Source organism: Hemisphaericaspora subhashii (genome assembly GCF_019202705.1).
Source record: "Hemisphaericaspora subhashii strain CBS 10753 chromosome Unknown scaffold38, whole genome shotgun sequence".
NCBI classification, from domain to species: domain Eukaryota; kingdom Fungi; phylum Ascomycota; class Pichiomycetes; order Serinales; family Debaryomycetaceae; genus Hemisphaericaspora; species Hemisphaericaspora subhashii.
Window position 1 is genome coordinate 1 of NW_026057386.1, and position 16,327 is coordinate 16,327.

The following is a 16,327-nucleotide window of genomic DNA, read 5'->3' on the forward strand; positions in this document are numbered from 1 at the left end:
CCATCCATATATGTCTGATGATTCGATTATCCATGATGAAACGGTTGAAAGTTTTCCGAGTCCTGATACAAACCAAGATAACCTCCAAGAAACTAACTCACGGTGTGAAGCGAATAAACTATTAAATGGATTTAATTCTTTAAAGAGACCAATTGATGAAAGTAGTAATGGTCTGCTGAAAAATGATATCCTCCATCAGGTTGTTTGCTGCAGATTAGAACTCCAGAATATTAATAAAAGGATCTGTTTACCCCAAGACAGGGGGAAGCAATGTTCCAACAATGGCAGAAGTATTACCCCAAGAGAATCAATGCTTCAAGAGCCAGAGAGGCCATGCTACACGAGATGGAGAAGAAATGTTCCTAGACTTGTAAAATCAATCCTCAAACAATTGGGGAAAGGAGTTACCAATAGTTGGACACGAGATCAACAAAAGCTTGGAGACCAGCCCCCATACATGGAGAAATAAGCTTAATATTCTAACGTCTCTTCTTATAAATCATATGGATCTGGTATACATATACCTATAGAACAAAATAGCAGGGCTAGACGTTAGAACGTTCATCTATGACTAACATTTCAATTACAATAGCGAATTAACAAATTTCAAAACTTATAAACTATCAAAAGAAAATCTACTCATCTTTATATATTTCTCCTCTTCAACATTCAGTAAATAACTTAGTAATTTGTCCTCTGAATCTTTCGATTTCATATCATCCATCCATCGATTCAACAATTTTTATTCTCTTATCTAGACAAAGCTTTTTATTTCTGAGCATTGCCCTTCCTGTGCAATAGAATTCTTTAAATTTTTCAAATTTAATATCTAGGTGGAATATACTACCTTTGCCTCGAGTATCTTCTTCGACTTCAAAATCTCCTCGAATTATTTGCGTAAAACCAGTTGCAAGATCTTCTTCTTCAATTTCAGTCTGCAATGAGAAAATGGGAAGCTCTTCGGGAACAACCTCGACTTTCATAATATCTGGATTGTACTCATATAGAAAAAAGAACCATCTGTACCTGGGTCTAGCATGAGATCATCTTCATCCAAATGTTCATTATTGATAATGTATCTCAAAATATGTTCACACCAATTTTCAAATGGATGTACATTCTCACACGGACAATTGTATTGATAAGGTCCACATTCTTCGACGGTATAAGAATTACAGATTCAGATCTATTAAAATCCATACTTAAACAATATCAAATAAAACTCTTTTCTAGAGAAATTGACACATTTTTATACTCAAATTTTCGAATTGCAGTTTCCTACAATTAACTTAAGAAACTCGAGTAGTTGCGAGACGCACTTTTTACTACAATACTGAAACACTGCTCATATTGCCAACACTTAATTATTTACAATACTGGAACAATACTCATATTCCCAACACTTAATTATTTTCAGTCACAATAGTAATCGCGGCTCTTAATTTATTCATGTACGAAGTCTCGCTTTAGCAATATTTCAAAATTCATATATTAAATGGCGATATAGATCATATGTAGCTGTTATTGCTATGGCTGATTTTTTTGTTTCTCTGACTACTCAACCTAAGTAACTCAAATTATCTACAAATCTACAAATTGGAATTGTTTTTTTTTCTATAAAGACCAGAATTCCGGAAATGGAATACAAACGCTGTAAAGTTGTTTCCATAATACATGAGGGATAATTCCATAACTTGTATAAGCATAGATTCACTTCTCCTGATATACAGCTGCGAAAAGATCGGTATACAAAATAACGTTTTTATCTTTGATACATGTTTTTTCCGTTCGAACCAAATGGCAGGCGCGCTGTTGGTGTAATTTTTTCTGAAAAACAATAACGCGAATGTCGTTGCCATGATCCCTCCACCAACTTCAAAGTTAAATGCGATAATATGCAGACGGAAATTATTTTTGGTTTTTTAGCTGACACGACAGACAGTTTTTTTTTTCTGTCTCATAAATTTTCATCCTTCCTTGTTATCTTTATTGTACCCAATTTAATTCAAGAACGACCGAATAAGATCAACTAACACTGGCTTCCACCGCAATAAGATTTGGGAAATGAAATTTTTGTTTGTAAACTGATTCTATGAATCAAGATCACCAACCCCACAAGTAACAATTTTGGAACTGACAATGATACTAATTTGAACTATCGATGGATTAGCAACAGCTGTAGCCATCAAGTACAATAATGAATAATAATGAAAGAGGTGGCAGGCGATTTAAGATCATTAGCATAAATAAAAGGGAAACGACTATAAAAGCTATCGATGAAGAACAAACCGAATTACTTGGAACTTCAACAAGATAGTTCTAAAAATTAACCTATCCAACTCTATTTTGGAGGTTTGTTTTAGTTTAATAATTGATTCGGCAAACGTAACGGTCATTCTAAATGGTATCAGTTGACTGAGTATTCGAGTCGGGCCTGCAAAAGCTAATGTTCATCAATTTCAATATAATTGACATTATATATTTGGAAGTCACATGTTTGTTATCCAGCAGCGGATACTATTTTCCTAGTCCATGGCAATACTTAAATGAAAATGTCTATCAAGCGTTGACGTATCCTTCTCCGTCTACGTTCGATTACAACACGCGGATTATTCAAAACAATCTAAAACAGTCAATGTCACTTCCCATACATGCCCTGGCAAGTTGATATTCTATTTACATCATGACAAATTGATCCCGAGATATGAATTACTTATTAATACCCAGTTCGGATTCAAATTAAGAATGCATCAAGTTTGATCCAGAGAATTATGTTTGCCTGTTGCTTTAAATTAATTGTTTTGCTAATTAGGAAGAAATAATATGGGACTGGGAAGAAATGTATCACCTTGGACTTGGGAATGATGGGAGAGAGGTCCAGTTGCCTGCCTCCATGACCCAGCCATTCGTACGTGGCTAGAAGAATATAGGAAGACAATCTCCTGTAGGTTGCTATCGTGACTGACGGCTACAAGAGGCTACTACGAAAAAGAAGAAAATGGTGTTGGCAATCAGCCACTGAATGTCTGTTTTTAGGTACATTGTTCCAAGTTTTAATCTGGACCAAATGGTTGCGTCGTCATTGAAATACTTCGGAGTTATTATTAATTGAGGGGGAAATGTTTGTAGCTTCAATTCGTAGTAACATGGTTGCCACTCACCAACTTGGGAACAGTGTGAATGTCTGGAAGACTCTCCAACTTACACTTAGTATTTTCCCTTCTTTAAAGTCGTGGAAGATCATATTTACGTACATTCTACTTGAAGATCAGTGTCTCAGCCTACCATATTATGGTATACCGTTACGTTTGGTAATGATTTCCGATATAGCTAATAATAAGTTTCGTTTTACAATCTACGCAAAATAAATATGCAATATTTTAAATACCTACTTAGTATTCACCATTGGTTTCCTTTATGGACTTGGGGGACAGAGCGACAATCGATTTATCACCGGACATGAGTCTCTAACAAGACAATACCAGCAGCTAATCCATCTCGTACCATATCAGAGAGAATCCCACAACTACCACTATTTCTACAGAAGGCTAAAATCAGACAACTCTAGCCCTCTTTTCTCAGGGTCTAGCTGATAAGATCATCTTTGGTTGCAAATTCAAAAGCGTTGTCATACGAACAGCGTGACCATCAAAATAAATGCTGACTAATGTAAATAGAATTTTCCTCGTAACAAGTTACAATATTTATATTATGAAGCCCTCAATTGAATATAAGATGGTCTTATCTTTTAACGTATATACTCTCGTGAAATGATTGTTCTTTTCAAATATTTACGTCACTTAACATACATGAAGGAACCGACTACCAAAGCTTCTATTATAGTCTTAAGTTGGATGGAATCGATAGCATTCTCTTGACAGTTGAAAGCTTTATCAAATTTGGCAAATAAATAGATGAGGCATGATTTTTACTCTTGGAACTTATACACGTCTTTTAGTTTTTATTTGCAGCAGAAACATTTGATTTGAAATTTTTACAACCAAAATTTCGGAAGTATTAGATTCCTTTCTCTGCTATATCAATGACAATATGAAAGCTACATTAGAACACTTCATTGATCTATTTAATGTTCTTAAGGATGAGTTGAAAGCTGGTCTGCAATCTGTCCCAAAGGCTACGATAGATGAATTAAATTCATTGGTGAAACAACTTGAAGCACTTTTTGAATCCTCAACCTTACCTTTTGATAAACAATTGATTGATCGTCTCAAGAACAGCATTCGAATATTCATTGAAGTTTTGATGGCACAAGAATACAACGATTCAAACTTGATTTATTTCATTATCAACTTAACTATGAGCAGGTTATTTCAGGATATGGGTTTGGAAATAAAACAATATTGGCCTGTTCTAATGGTATGTTCAACTTATTCAATTTATTAAATGGTGCTATACTAACACTTTTGCTTAGAAATTTATGGTGTTTGCAGACGACTCACATATGTTGGAGCTTATGATTGACAATTGTTTGAACTCACAACCATCGTCCTGGTTATGTACATTCCAGTTGTTAAATTTTATCAGTTATAAACATAATACTAATTTGATGAAGGATCTTAAGAAGTTATTGAACAGTAGAAGCAATGTGGTTAAATTTCATTCTCTGGTTAAGGAGAATCGAGATTTTTCAAATTTAATGTTTCTAATGAAATTATTTGTGAATTTAGGATTGACTGGAAAATTTCTCCCTGATTTGAAAGAAATTAATCCACAAACTCAAATCAAATACATTTCTCGGATAAATCCATCTTTTAAGAACTTAATATTATGCAAGACGAAATCCCAAGCAACGATCTTACCTGATAACAATGATTGCTTTCTTCATCCAATCCAACCTAACTTATTAATTCTCTGGACAGGTTCCAAAAGAAAATTAATTCCATATTTTATCAATTTGATGACAATAGAATCATTTTCCACTTTACCAAATGCTACCATCAGATTTTCATTTAAATGTAAGGATTATCGCCAGCTTAGATCATGTGATCCTTCAATTATTGATTACATGCAATCATTCTCAATGATTATGGAAGGCACTGAATTTTTTGATATCATGTTTGAAGTCAAGTTAAAGCAACCTTCACAAATGGGATGGCTTATCAATTATTTGAAGAATGCACAAGATTGTCACAAAGCAAAGAAAGTTTCCATTAATTCTTCTATACAAGTACCTGCGACACAAGAGAGTGTTAGTTCTGAAGTAGAACCCACGAATGTATTGGACAAAATGACGACTTCAAACATTAGATGTATCATCGAAAATTCCAAAAACAATGAAGTTCGAAAACGCAAACGTAATTCTTCAGGTCAGTTTATTGCTAAACTTGATTGTCTCAATTTTGATGAAGATGTTCCAATTTTGTCTAGTCACGGAGTGAAGAGAAGGCATTATGGTAGCAACAAAAACAATGCCAGTAAAAGCATATGGGAGATACCAAGTTCCGATGAAGATAATATTAATGAAACTGACGTATTGGAAACATCTCAATTTTCACAATTGGCCACCTGCAAGGTTTCCACTCCTTCCAAGTCTACCACTAGAGATGTTCAACTTGGAGATGACGAATCTGAACAGTCAATGGCGATTTTGCCAAAAGCAGGAAGAAGAGGAAAGAGAAATCAAATACTTGATACTCAGTTGTTGACGCAGGATGTATCGGACGAAATAGTTGAATCATCTCAACCTATCGGATCCCAAAAAGTTAAGGATAATGTAGCTAACCATACTGAATCTGAAAATGCAAGCACTGGCAATTACCAAAAATCAGATGCTACAACATGTTTCCGCAACCAAGCAGAGGTTCCCAAAGTAGTCAATTCTGTCCCTCCAGAAACACCTTCAAAGGTATCTAGTACCAGTGTTGATCGAGAGCTTGCTCTTCATTTTCAGGAGAACAGCACTGCTAGTCAAGAGATGCTTGCAATCTCGACTCCAACCGGTGTTGAACGAGAAGAATTCACGAGTATTACTTTGAACGAATCCACAAATAAGACAAGTATGCTTGAATGCGGTAAAGATCAAGGATACGATGTAATTACCGAAGGCTTGAAGTTGCTATCAGATAATTTAATTAATAAGCTCAAATTGCTTGAATTTAATGTACTTAAGAAAAGAAATGAATTACAGGAAGATATTAATCGTGAATTTAAAATTATTGAGGAAATGCAAAAACAGAAATTGGCAGAGATCAAAGAATATTATAGGAAGGAAACTGAGAAGATGTTTAACGAAGAAAATTAATCTCGAGATTATAGTATTTGATATCGTGTATAATTTTCTCCCTTTGCTAATCATGTGTGTAATCATTAAAACACCATTGTAGATATGTAGTTCAATGAAAATACATTTTTGTAGTCAAAATGTCACATCTCAGATTGGCCGCAACTTCTTGATTTGAACATGGGTTGAAAAGTAAGTTTTAAAATTGACAGTTTGTAGAAATCAAAGGTAAGGAAACTTTCTTTGGTAATGAGAAGGAGATATACTGGATCTTATCGAAATGGAGTTCGAGATAATCTTGCAACGCCCTTACTGTGGCCCGAGTCCACTTTAGGCTCCAATCTGTAAGCAATGCGTTTGTTTCACAAATGTGTTCTGAACTTCCGACACTATATTCGGCATTATATTCAGGAGTACCATTCGTGATTCTATATTATGTTGGAGATGTCACTGGTTACATTCTTGTATCATGTTGGCATTGAAGAGCGATTTGACCGTGCCTTGTGGTATCTTGATATTTCCAGCCAAAGAAAAAGAAACTACAAGATTCCCAAAACGGAAGTCAAATTGTATGCGCAAAGAAAAAAAAAATTATTATATTGTTCCGAAAGTTTCAAGTTTCTCCGATGGAATGAAATGTACCACAAACCTGAGCTTTTTTTTTTAGTTTGCTTGGCCTGATGTCACAAACTACTAAAACCAAATAGTTACTTGGAACAGTTCCCATACAAATGGGAATGTCAATTGATACACATATGGAGTAAATTGACGCGATAAATAGGAGTATTCTATGTGTGGGTTTCGAAACACAAAAAAAACCCACTATAATCATAACTCTTAGTCAATAGCAACGTGTTACTTTAAGCGAAGTATACGAATTCTAATTATGCAGTAGAGAACGTTTTTCAGATGAAATATAATTTAACGATTATAATGAATATAATTATTATCAGATTAAGCAAAAACTAGTAAGTCACGTCCAACGTTTTTCTTTGATTGTATATATCTCTATTGTTACTATCAGCTGGTATGAATTACTGCCAGTGTATTGTATTGTATAATGTGTGTATGTCATACTTAATTTATTTTTGTGTGTGTGGCTTGACGGACGTGTCCAAGAAAAAACATTAAACGCGTAAACGAAAATAGAACCATTGCGTTTTGAATAGAAAAAAGGTCAGGGCCCAATGGACTTTTCTTGTTTGTTGTATTCTAGTCATTTTTGTCTTGGTAATGAGACATGATTGATGCTTTGTCATCATGATATTCTTTTTGCATTGCCATCAAGTATTAAAATTGAATGATAAAAAAAGAAATATGTCAAATATGTGAATAAGGTTAAAGATAGAAAGTGTAATTAAAATAGAAATATGAAAAATAAATAAAAAGTCTAAAAATAGGACAAAAGAAAATAATAATTTATTATACGGAATACTGCATATAATCTTTCTCTACACGATGAAAAATTTATTTAATTACGTGTTATTTACATAATACAAGACCATACAATACAATACCCATTCACAAAAACTACACGTATCGAAATAATGGACAACGCCTCATACCGAATGGTTGCTTTCGTTGTTGGCGGATATAGAAAAACAATACACCAAATTTAAAACAATACTAAGAAATTCATTTAATTTTTCTTTGATAATTTTAATTAAATTTTAAAACTTTCAACATTCGAGGAGAGAGACAGTGAAAAAAAAAATTAATATAAATAAGTTTCAAGTTTCCTTTAAATTTCATTAATTTTTTTTTTTTTTAATTGAAATTTTTCTTGCTCTTTGACAATTCTTTATCATTAAGAACTGACATTATAGTTTATATACATTCACATTACATTACATAAAATATGAAAGGTTTAATTTTAGTAGGTGGTTATGGTACCAGATTAAGACCATTAACTTTAACTTTACCAAAACCATTAGTTGAATTTGGTAATAGACCAATGATTTTACATCAAATTGAAGCTCTTGCTGCTGCTGGTGTTACTGATATTGTATTAGCTGTCAATTATCGTCCAGAAGTTATGGTTGCCACTTTACAAAAGTATGAAAAAGAATATGGTGTTTCCATTACTTTCTCAGTTGAAGAAGAACCTTTAGGTACTGCTGGTCCATTAAAATTGGCTGAAAAAATCTTAAAGAAAGATGATACTCCATTTTTTGTATTAAATTCAGATGTTATTTGTGATTATCCATTTGCTGAATTAGCTGCATTCCATAAGGCTCATGGTGCTGCTGGTACCATTGTTGCTACTAAAGTTGATGAACCATCTAAATATGGTGTTATTGTTCATGATAGAGATACTCCAAATTTGATTGATAGATTTGTTGAAAAACCAGTTGAATTTGTTGGTAATAGAATTAATGCTGGTTTATATATTTTAAACCCATCAGTTATTGATTTAATTGATATGAAACCAACTTCAATTGAAAAGGAAACTTTCCCGCTCTTGGTTGAACAAAAACAATTATATTCTTTTGATTTAGAAGGTTATTGGATGGATGTTGGTCAACCAAAAGATTTCCTTTCTGGTACTTGTTTGTATTTAACTTCCCTTTCTCAAAAATTCCCAGAAAAATTATCTAAAGAAAAATTTGTTCATGGTGGTAACGTATTGATTGATGAAACCGCCAAGATTCATCCTTCTGCTTTAATTGGTCCTAATGTCACCATTGGTCCAAATGTTGTCGTTGGTGAAGGTGCCAGAATTCAAAGATCTGTCTTGTTAGCTAATTCCGAAGTTAAAGACCATGCTTGGGTTAAATCTACAATTGTTGGTTGGAATTCTAGAATCGGTAAATGGGCTAGAACTGAAGGTGTTACCGTTTTAGGTGATGATGTTGAAATTAAGAATGAAATTTACGTTAATGGTGCTAAAGTCTTACCTCATAAATCTATTTCTACAAATGTTGAACATGAAGCTATTATTATGTAAGAAAAAGACAAAAACTCATTATCTTTCACAAACCTTGTATTTTTATAAATAGTTCTAAGAAAAAGGAACAACATGTTGATTCATTTAATTCTTTTTAATCTTTGGAAACTTTTCTTCTATCTTTTTTATAAATTCATATTAATATAATTTAATTTATTTGGGGAAAACAACATATTAAAAACTAATTTATAACTTTTTTATAAACGTGATAATTCCTCTATTGATGACTTTCTAAGTGGTTCACATAATGGTCTCTCTCCACTTAAATATTGTAAGAATAATTGTCTACTAACTAAAGGTTGGTCTATGATTCCCATTGGAACAATTTCATGTTTAAATGGATTCATATATGATACTGCAAGTTTACCATTTTCACGTATTTCTAAAGCAATAGAATGATTTTTAGGAACTGATCCTCTTCTTCCTTGAAATGCTTCTCTTAATTGTTCTAATCCAATATTTAATTCTTCTCTAACTTCTTTACTTTTAGGATGAGCTAAAATTGATTTTATTAATCCATCTTTTAAATGATTGAAATCAGTATTTCTAGTTGGACAAATTCTTGCAACAAATCTAACTCCATTACTTAATAATTCTCCAATAACTTCTTCTGATTGTTTAGGATCTTTCAATTTATCACTGCCAATCTTTTCAATTATAGTATGTGCTTTCTTAATATCATCTTGTACGATATAAATTCCAATTCCATAAACTTTCATCGATAAAAAGGTAACTGTTCTAACTCCATGTCCTATCAATTGAATGTCTTGAGAAAATTGACCTTGTGACGTTTTAATTTCTCTTGGGAATGGAAGAAGAGTGGAATCCACATTAATTGTATCTTCTGAAGTATATGGTTTCGAATCAAGGGAAATTGAATTATTATTTGTTGTAGTATAAATTGCAAACGATGATAATCCAACTGCAATTGGTAAAGTGTACTTGAATGCATTGGATGAAGTTGAAGCATATCTGAACAGCCTCTTCCCACCAAGAGCTAAAGCCCTTTGAGTAAATAATCGAAACATTGGCAATATAATTATCTAGTATTATTCATAAGAAGAAGAAGAAGAAGAAGAAGCCATTCAAATTAAATTGAAAAATTTCTTCAATTAAGGATAAATGAAGGGGAAAAAAATAAATTATTTTAATAAATAGATCAGAAGTGAAAAATCATACGACGTTGCAATTGATTAAAAAGATAAAATCCCTTAAAAGTAATCAAACTTAAATTTTAGGTAACCATGTGGATATTCTTATGGAGTAACCAATTATAATTCAAATTTATTAAAAACTATTTAAGTCATTTTTGTATGTAAGAAAAGCATCCCTATAAAGATACAACAGAACCTATTAAATACACCACTCGTTTGCCACCTTAATGTTGGGTTCAAATTATCTCTTGAATATGGTTGGGGAATGCTTCCGAGATCGGCAACTCCATTTCAAATTTACCAGTCAACAAGCTAACTTAAAGTTGTGAAATTTTATGACTAACTGCTTCATTACTCCTCAATGATAATCCGCTAGCTAATTGAGCTTTATAAATACATTCCCATTTATTCCAAACTTGTTCGATATCAATAATATCACTTGCAAGCCAGTTAGACTTAGTATCATGTCGGTTAATGATATTTGAAGCTGCCAAATATCCCAAGAAACTATCCCCTGCACCAGTAACATTTACAATCTCGAGATTCTTATTCTCTTCGGGAATTGGAAAGTATTCAATCAGAACTCCCATACGTCTAGTATCATCTATTTGTCTTCCCTGACTAGTTATGATAAGTTCTGGTCTATATGGAGAAGTAGTAGGAATGCTTTTATAATCATCAATCGACGTGCAAATGCTAATAAGGATTACTCCTTTATCTCCTAATTTAACCAAAATATTCTGGAAATATGGGATCAAATGCAAACATTGTTGGAATATACCTTGTGCTAAAAGACTCTGAATTACTGGATTCCTAATTTTATCTAACTTTTCTCGGAATATTGTATCAATATTCAATGCATCTAATACTGGGAACCAATTGTCTAAATCTTCAAATTGTCCATTATTTCTAAATGATTCGTATATGGATTCTAATTCTCTTATGGTTGGGGTTATCATCTGGACTTGATTATTTGGAAATACTTGTAAACCAAACGATCCAATTCGTTTAGCCTTAACATGAGATGTTGGCTCTATAATGATATATGAATTAAGCTTTCGGTTCAAAACTTTAGATACAGTTGCTGGAGATAAATTACAATCAAATATAACAATCTTAGGATCATTGGAATTAACCTCTTGAATGATATCTTGGGAAAAGTCTTGTTCAATGATTGACATGTCTGCACATGCGACAATCAAATCACCTTTATCATCATGTGTGCAAACATATTGTGCAGTGTTCCCTTTCGAAGTAATTCGGACTCCAGATGAATCTGTTGTTTGACGCTTGAGCTGATCAAGGATGAATCTCCCAGCAATATCGTCACCAACTTGTGATATTAACTTCGAAGAAATTGTTGGGTATTTCTCCAAAGCAAATTGACTTGCTAATGATAGGTTATACCCAACTCCGCCAATTGAATTCTGTACAGTACCAATGTTAGAATCATTCATTTTAGCACCGGGGTTCAATTTGGAGACGGTATCCAAAGCAATAGACCCGATTACCATTAAATCACACTTCTGCGTGGGAGCAGAAGGTTTGGATTCCAAAGGTTTACTTTCTGTGACAAGCGGGACAAATGTACTTATATGTGGCTACTTGGTTTTTCCATTAGTAAAACATTCTCAATATATATCATAATATTTATTACCTTTATTATCAGAAATACGTACATTTTGTAATTTTGCTAATTCTTTTGCAATTTCACTAGCTGCTTTAGCATTATTCTTAACAAGACTGATGTTACTAGTGACAGATTTCCCTTTGGTTTCTTTGGCAACTTGCTCCAACAAGAATGGAGTCAATTGTTTTCCTTTGATACCTTGGTTTCTGGCAGCAATATTAGCATTCTCGATAATTTCTGATATAAACTTTGAATCTAATGCGGATTCCTTTGGTGGAGGGATACAAAAGACATTTCCTGACTTTAACCCCATTACTATATTCTGATTGTATATTATCGAAGCTGCTTCTGCAAAGCTGTGAAATAAATACGGCGATGGTGTACCAGATTCACGACAATAGAATCCAGGAATATCTAACAATCCACCTTTACAACTGCCAGTTTCATCATATGTCCCAACAAAGACTCCTTGAGTCTCAAGATATTCCATAGTTAGCCCAATATCAAGAATTGATTTTGGACCAGCACAAACAACTGAAACCGGGGTTCTTCCTAATTCTGTTAAATCGGCAGATATATCAAACGTTCTTTCACCCTCCTTATGCACCCCGCCTAATCCTCCAGTAGCAAACACTTTAATACCGGCTTTTTCAGCAAGTATCATAGTCAGTGCTATTGTAGTACCTCCGTATTGTTTATTTGCCATTACGTAACCAATATCACGACGTGATACTTTATTAACCAAACCAGATTTAGCATATTCTGCCAATTCATTTAATTGTGATTCTTGTAATCCAATGAATGGTTGACCATTTATGAATGCACATGTAGCTGGGATTGCTCCATTGTTTCTGATTGTTTGTTCTACTTCCAAAGCCATTTCAATATTTTGAGGATATGGTAATCCATGGGTGATGATTGTTGATTCTAATGCAACGATTGGGGTACAATCACTTAAAGCTTGTTTGATTTCATGTGAGATAGTGATTGGGAGTGTTGATAGTCTTCTAATGGATGTTCTGGATAACATTTGCTTACTCAATGGATAGTTGTTTGGAAATCCTTACAAAAGAAATTACCTACTGGGAAAATTGAAGGAGAAGATGTCATGGTGCTACCAAATTTTTATGAAAATTTGTATGGGAGGGTGTAACTTTTTTGGGTGTACTGATGGTTGTCAAAATTTCTATAGTTTACTTTAATCCTTTCTTTGGTACAAATGATAATAACGAGACAATCAATTGGTCTGAAAGAATTAACTCGATCACAAATGGATGATCTTATAAAAGATGTTGTTGATATACAAATACAATTAGCTGAAATACCGAACCAGCTCATCAATTTAAATGATGATTATGAAACTTTCAAAATTGAACTGTTAATGATTAGTCATCCAATTAATCATATCCAAGATATCCTTATAAAGAAATTACAACTACCTGAGAATATTGATTGGAATTTGGAAAGTCCTACTCATTTGCAATATTATAGATATCTACGATTGTTACGTGTTTGCTTTGAGTTGGAGCCGGAAACAATAGAAGTCCTTTCTTTACATTCAAATCCATATCTTCCTTGGAGTAATAGCACAAATTCAGAGATAGTTAAATCTATAATACGAAAACACAATATTGATAGCCAGTCATATGTACCAGAGTTTATTTCCAATGTATATAAACAGAACTTGAAGAAATTGAACACTTCAGAGAATAGGGCCAAAGCTAAATCTGGTGGTGGACTTCGTCCAAGATTGGGATACAGTCGGATAAAGAATGAACTCCAATTTCAAGAAAGAAAAGACCAATGGAAGCATCATCCCCATTCTTTAACTAATGCGTGGTTCTTGATTGATTGTGCGACATTGAATTCTGTATGGAAGGGTGAATTTTGGTTACTTACGATTGCATTTATTTTAAATCTTATTGATGAAGGTGATATCCCGGCAAAAGTACAAGCATGTCAGATCCTTAAACGCCTTGTTACACGATTTCTGGAACTTGATTTCAACTTCAATAGTATTCAAAATTCGGGGTTAATTCCTGAACTAAAAGAAGGTTTAAGGAAATGTCTTGTCCATGTTCCTAGCATAACGCCTGTTGATGAATCAAAAGCTATATTAAGCGTGGCATATCCTTGTATTATAGATATTGAATTGATTTATGGAACTAAATTGGATTTGATAGATATACTTAATTCACATGTTTTACCATCATTAGGTCATTTGCTAAATAATCGAGATTATGCGAATACGGGTGTGATTATTGAAATATTGCTAAAGACATTGAATAGGATGATTGAAGAACTTTCCATCGAAGTGTTTCTTAGTATGTCAAAGATTATGTTTACTTTAAATCAGATTATAACAGATGTTGGATTATTAGAAACGACATCAACAACAGCTGTATTAGATGCATTACAATGTCATCATAAGATTATTACTCAAGAATATCCTAAAGGGCTTTCTGAAATATTGTTTTCTTATCATTTTGACTTTATTGGAGCATGGTACATTGTGCAACAAAGATTGAAGAAATATGAAATGAGCAATGAACCAGTTGCAACACAGATTATTGAGAATTTAGAAGCACTCAAGAAACTATCTAAGAAGTGTGATAAATTGGAAGAATATCTGAGTACAATATCCTATATTGACAAGAATATCCATTAGGAGTATTTTGTTTATTTGATTTTCCAAACTATCTAGCTATATATATACAGGGATGACCCACCTATTTTTCCTAACGTCCAGCTTGTAAAGCTTCCACCACTTTAATGTTTGTATCTAAGAATCTATTTAAACAGTTGACAAGACATCTTTCTTCATTTGAATCCAATGAACCTGTAATTATTGGTTTATCTTTATTACATTTTTTAAAACACATATCAGTGAAACTATGAATAGACAGTTGAACCTTTGATTTTGATTGTTCTGATTCAATGAACTGCATAATCTCTTTTCTAGAGGCTTCGTCTAGACTTTGGACTATAGAAGTTGAAAGTGAGGACATGATAATGTAATGCTTTATTCAGATGTTTAATATCTAACAACAGCTTGAATGAAATATTTGAATTTTTCAAAAATTGATTTTTTTTTTTTTTGCACTTCTGATTTGTTCTTGGAATTTATTGTTAAATTTCTGTTAGCAATTATCAAACCGTGTTGTAAAAGGTTGATATTCTTATTAAGTATGTCAAAAAGAGAAATACTATTAGATCTCTTGTTGAATTCAAGAATCAATGAGAGTCACCAGCATCAACAACAACAAGATATTGCTATTAATACTTCAGATGTTAATGAAATTTATTTAAATCGATTACAAAAAGATATTGAACGCGTTAAACAATTTAATAAACAAGCTGATCTNATTAAGTATGTCAAAAAGAGAAATACTATTAGATCTCTTGTTGAATTCAAGAATCAATGAGAGTCACCAGCATCAACAACAACAAGATATTGCTATTAATACTTCAGATGTTAATGAAATTTATTTAAATCGATTACAAAAAGATATTGAACGCGTTAAACAATTTAATAAACAAGCTGATCTCATAATTAATAATTTAAATAAGTATCAGATTGATTGTCCAATTGAAAAGAGATTAATAGCTTTGAATGAATCATATGAAAAGATTCCTTATTTAACTGATAAGAATGATACTATTGGTATTGTATCTACTATTAATATTTTGGATGATTTACAACAACAATATCAATTAGAATTAAATGAACTAAAACTGATAGATTCTTTGGATTTATTAATTAAAGAATATAAACAACTTCTTGATGTTATTAATAAGAACAAACAAACTAAACAACAGATAATTGAACAATTAAAAGACAAACAGCACCAGTTAGGTTACCAATCTAATGATAATAATACTACTGAGATTGTATCTCAATTAAATCAACTGATTAAAGTTAAAGAATTAATTTCATTAAATTTAAAAAGAATAATTGTTAAATATTTAACAATATCGGGAACATCCAATCCTTTAACTTCTATTGATAAACAATTAATTACTCAACTTACAATTGAATGGTCAAATATAATTGAACAATTATTAATTAAAGAATCAGAATGGATTTTAATTAATAATATCATGAATTATTCACAAACTAAATTTATGATTGATAATTTAATAACAAATGATGTTTTATTAATTAAACAAATTAATGGTAAAACTTTTATTAAATTAAGAGGATTTTAAATAATCATTTACGGTTTAACCATATCTTCGTATTTACAGAGACACGCGTTGATTGGTTGAATTAAAGGCTCTGATCCCCAATGGAAAATAGAAATTGAAATTCCGATTTTTTTTTTTAAAGCCGAAACAACCACCACACTGTTTTT

General features: G+C 32.4%; 7 protein-coding genes across 7 annotated transcripts; 4 read left to right on the forward strand and 3 right to left on the reverse strand. All coding sequences in view use genetic code 12, as the record gives it.

Moving 5' to 3' along the window:
* Positions 1 to 4,050: 4,050 nt before the first annotated feature.
* On the forward strand, positions 4,051 to 6,262 carry J8A68_005216 (uncharacterized protein; the record flags this gene model as incomplete). The annotated part of the gene is made up of 2 exons (XM_049409258.1): positions 4,051 to 4,377; positions 4,433 to 6,262. The coding sequence occupies 2 exons, from the start codon at positions 4,051 to 4,053 to the stop codon at positions 6,260 to 6,262; spliced, it is 2,157 nt and encodes a 718-aa protein (XP_049261453.1).
* A 1,837-nt stretch (positions 6,263 to 8,099) lies between these two features.
* On the forward strand, positions 8,100 to 9,188 carry SRB1 (mannose-1-phosphate guanylyltransferase; the record flags this gene model as incomplete). Its single annotated transcript, XM_049409259.1, has 1 exon — positions 8,100 to 9,188. The coding sequence occupies one exon, from the start codon at positions 8,100 to 8,102 to the stop codon at positions 9,186 to 9,188; it is 1,089 nt and encodes a 362-aa protein (XP_049261454.1).
* A 197-nt stretch (positions 9,189 to 9,385) lies between these two features.
* On the reverse strand, positions 9,386 to 10,216 carry J8A68_005218 (uncharacterized protein; the record flags this gene model as incomplete). Its single annotated transcript, XM_049409260.1, has 1 exon — positions 9,386 to 10,216. One exon carries the CDS (start codon positions 10,214 to 10,216, stop codon positions 9,386 to 9,388), a length of 831 nt encoding a protein of 276 aa, XP_049261455.1.
* A 443-nt stretch (positions 10,217 to 10,659) lies between these two features.
* J8A68_005219 (pseudouridine-5'-phosphate glycosidase family protein) lies at positions 10,660 to 13,002 on the reverse strand (the record flags this gene model as incomplete). Its single annotated transcript, XM_049409261.1, has 2 exons — positions 10,660 to 11,943; positions 12,022 to 13,002. The coding sequence occupies 2 exons, from the start codon at positions 13,000 to 13,002 to the stop codon at positions 10,660 to 10,662; spliced, it is 2,265 nt and encodes a 754-aa protein (XP_049261456.1).
* A 189-nt stretch (positions 13,003 to 13,191) lies between these two features.
* J8A68_005220 (uncharacterized protein) lies at positions 13,192 to 14,640 on the forward strand (the record flags this gene model as incomplete). Its single annotated transcript, XM_049409262.1, has 1 exon — positions 13,192 to 14,640. One exon carries the CDS (start codon positions 13,192 to 13,194, stop codon positions 14,638 to 14,640), a length of 1,449 nt encoding a protein of 482 aa, XP_049261457.1.
* A 70-nt stretch (positions 14,641 to 14,710) lies between these two features.
* On the reverse strand, positions 14,711 to 14,980 carry TIM8 (protein transporter; the record flags this gene model as incomplete). The annotated part of the gene is made up of 1 exon (XM_049409263.1): positions 14,711 to 14,980. One exon carries the CDS (start codon positions 14,978 to 14,980, stop codon positions 14,711 to 14,713), a length of 270 nt encoding a protein of 89 aa, XP_049261458.1.
* Positions 14,981 to 15,160: 180 nt separating this feature from the next.
* J8A68_005222 (uncharacterized protein) lies at positions 15,161 to 16,181 on the forward strand (the record flags this gene model as incomplete). Its single annotated transcript, XM_049409265.1, has 2 exons — positions 15,161 to 15,342; positions 15,389 to 16,181. The coding sequence occupies 2 exons, from the start codon at positions 15,161 to 15,163 to the stop codon at positions 16,179 to 16,181; spliced, it is 975 nt and encodes a 324-aa protein (XP_049261459.1).
* Between the last annotated feature and the right edge of the window lie 146 nt (positions 16,182 to 16,327).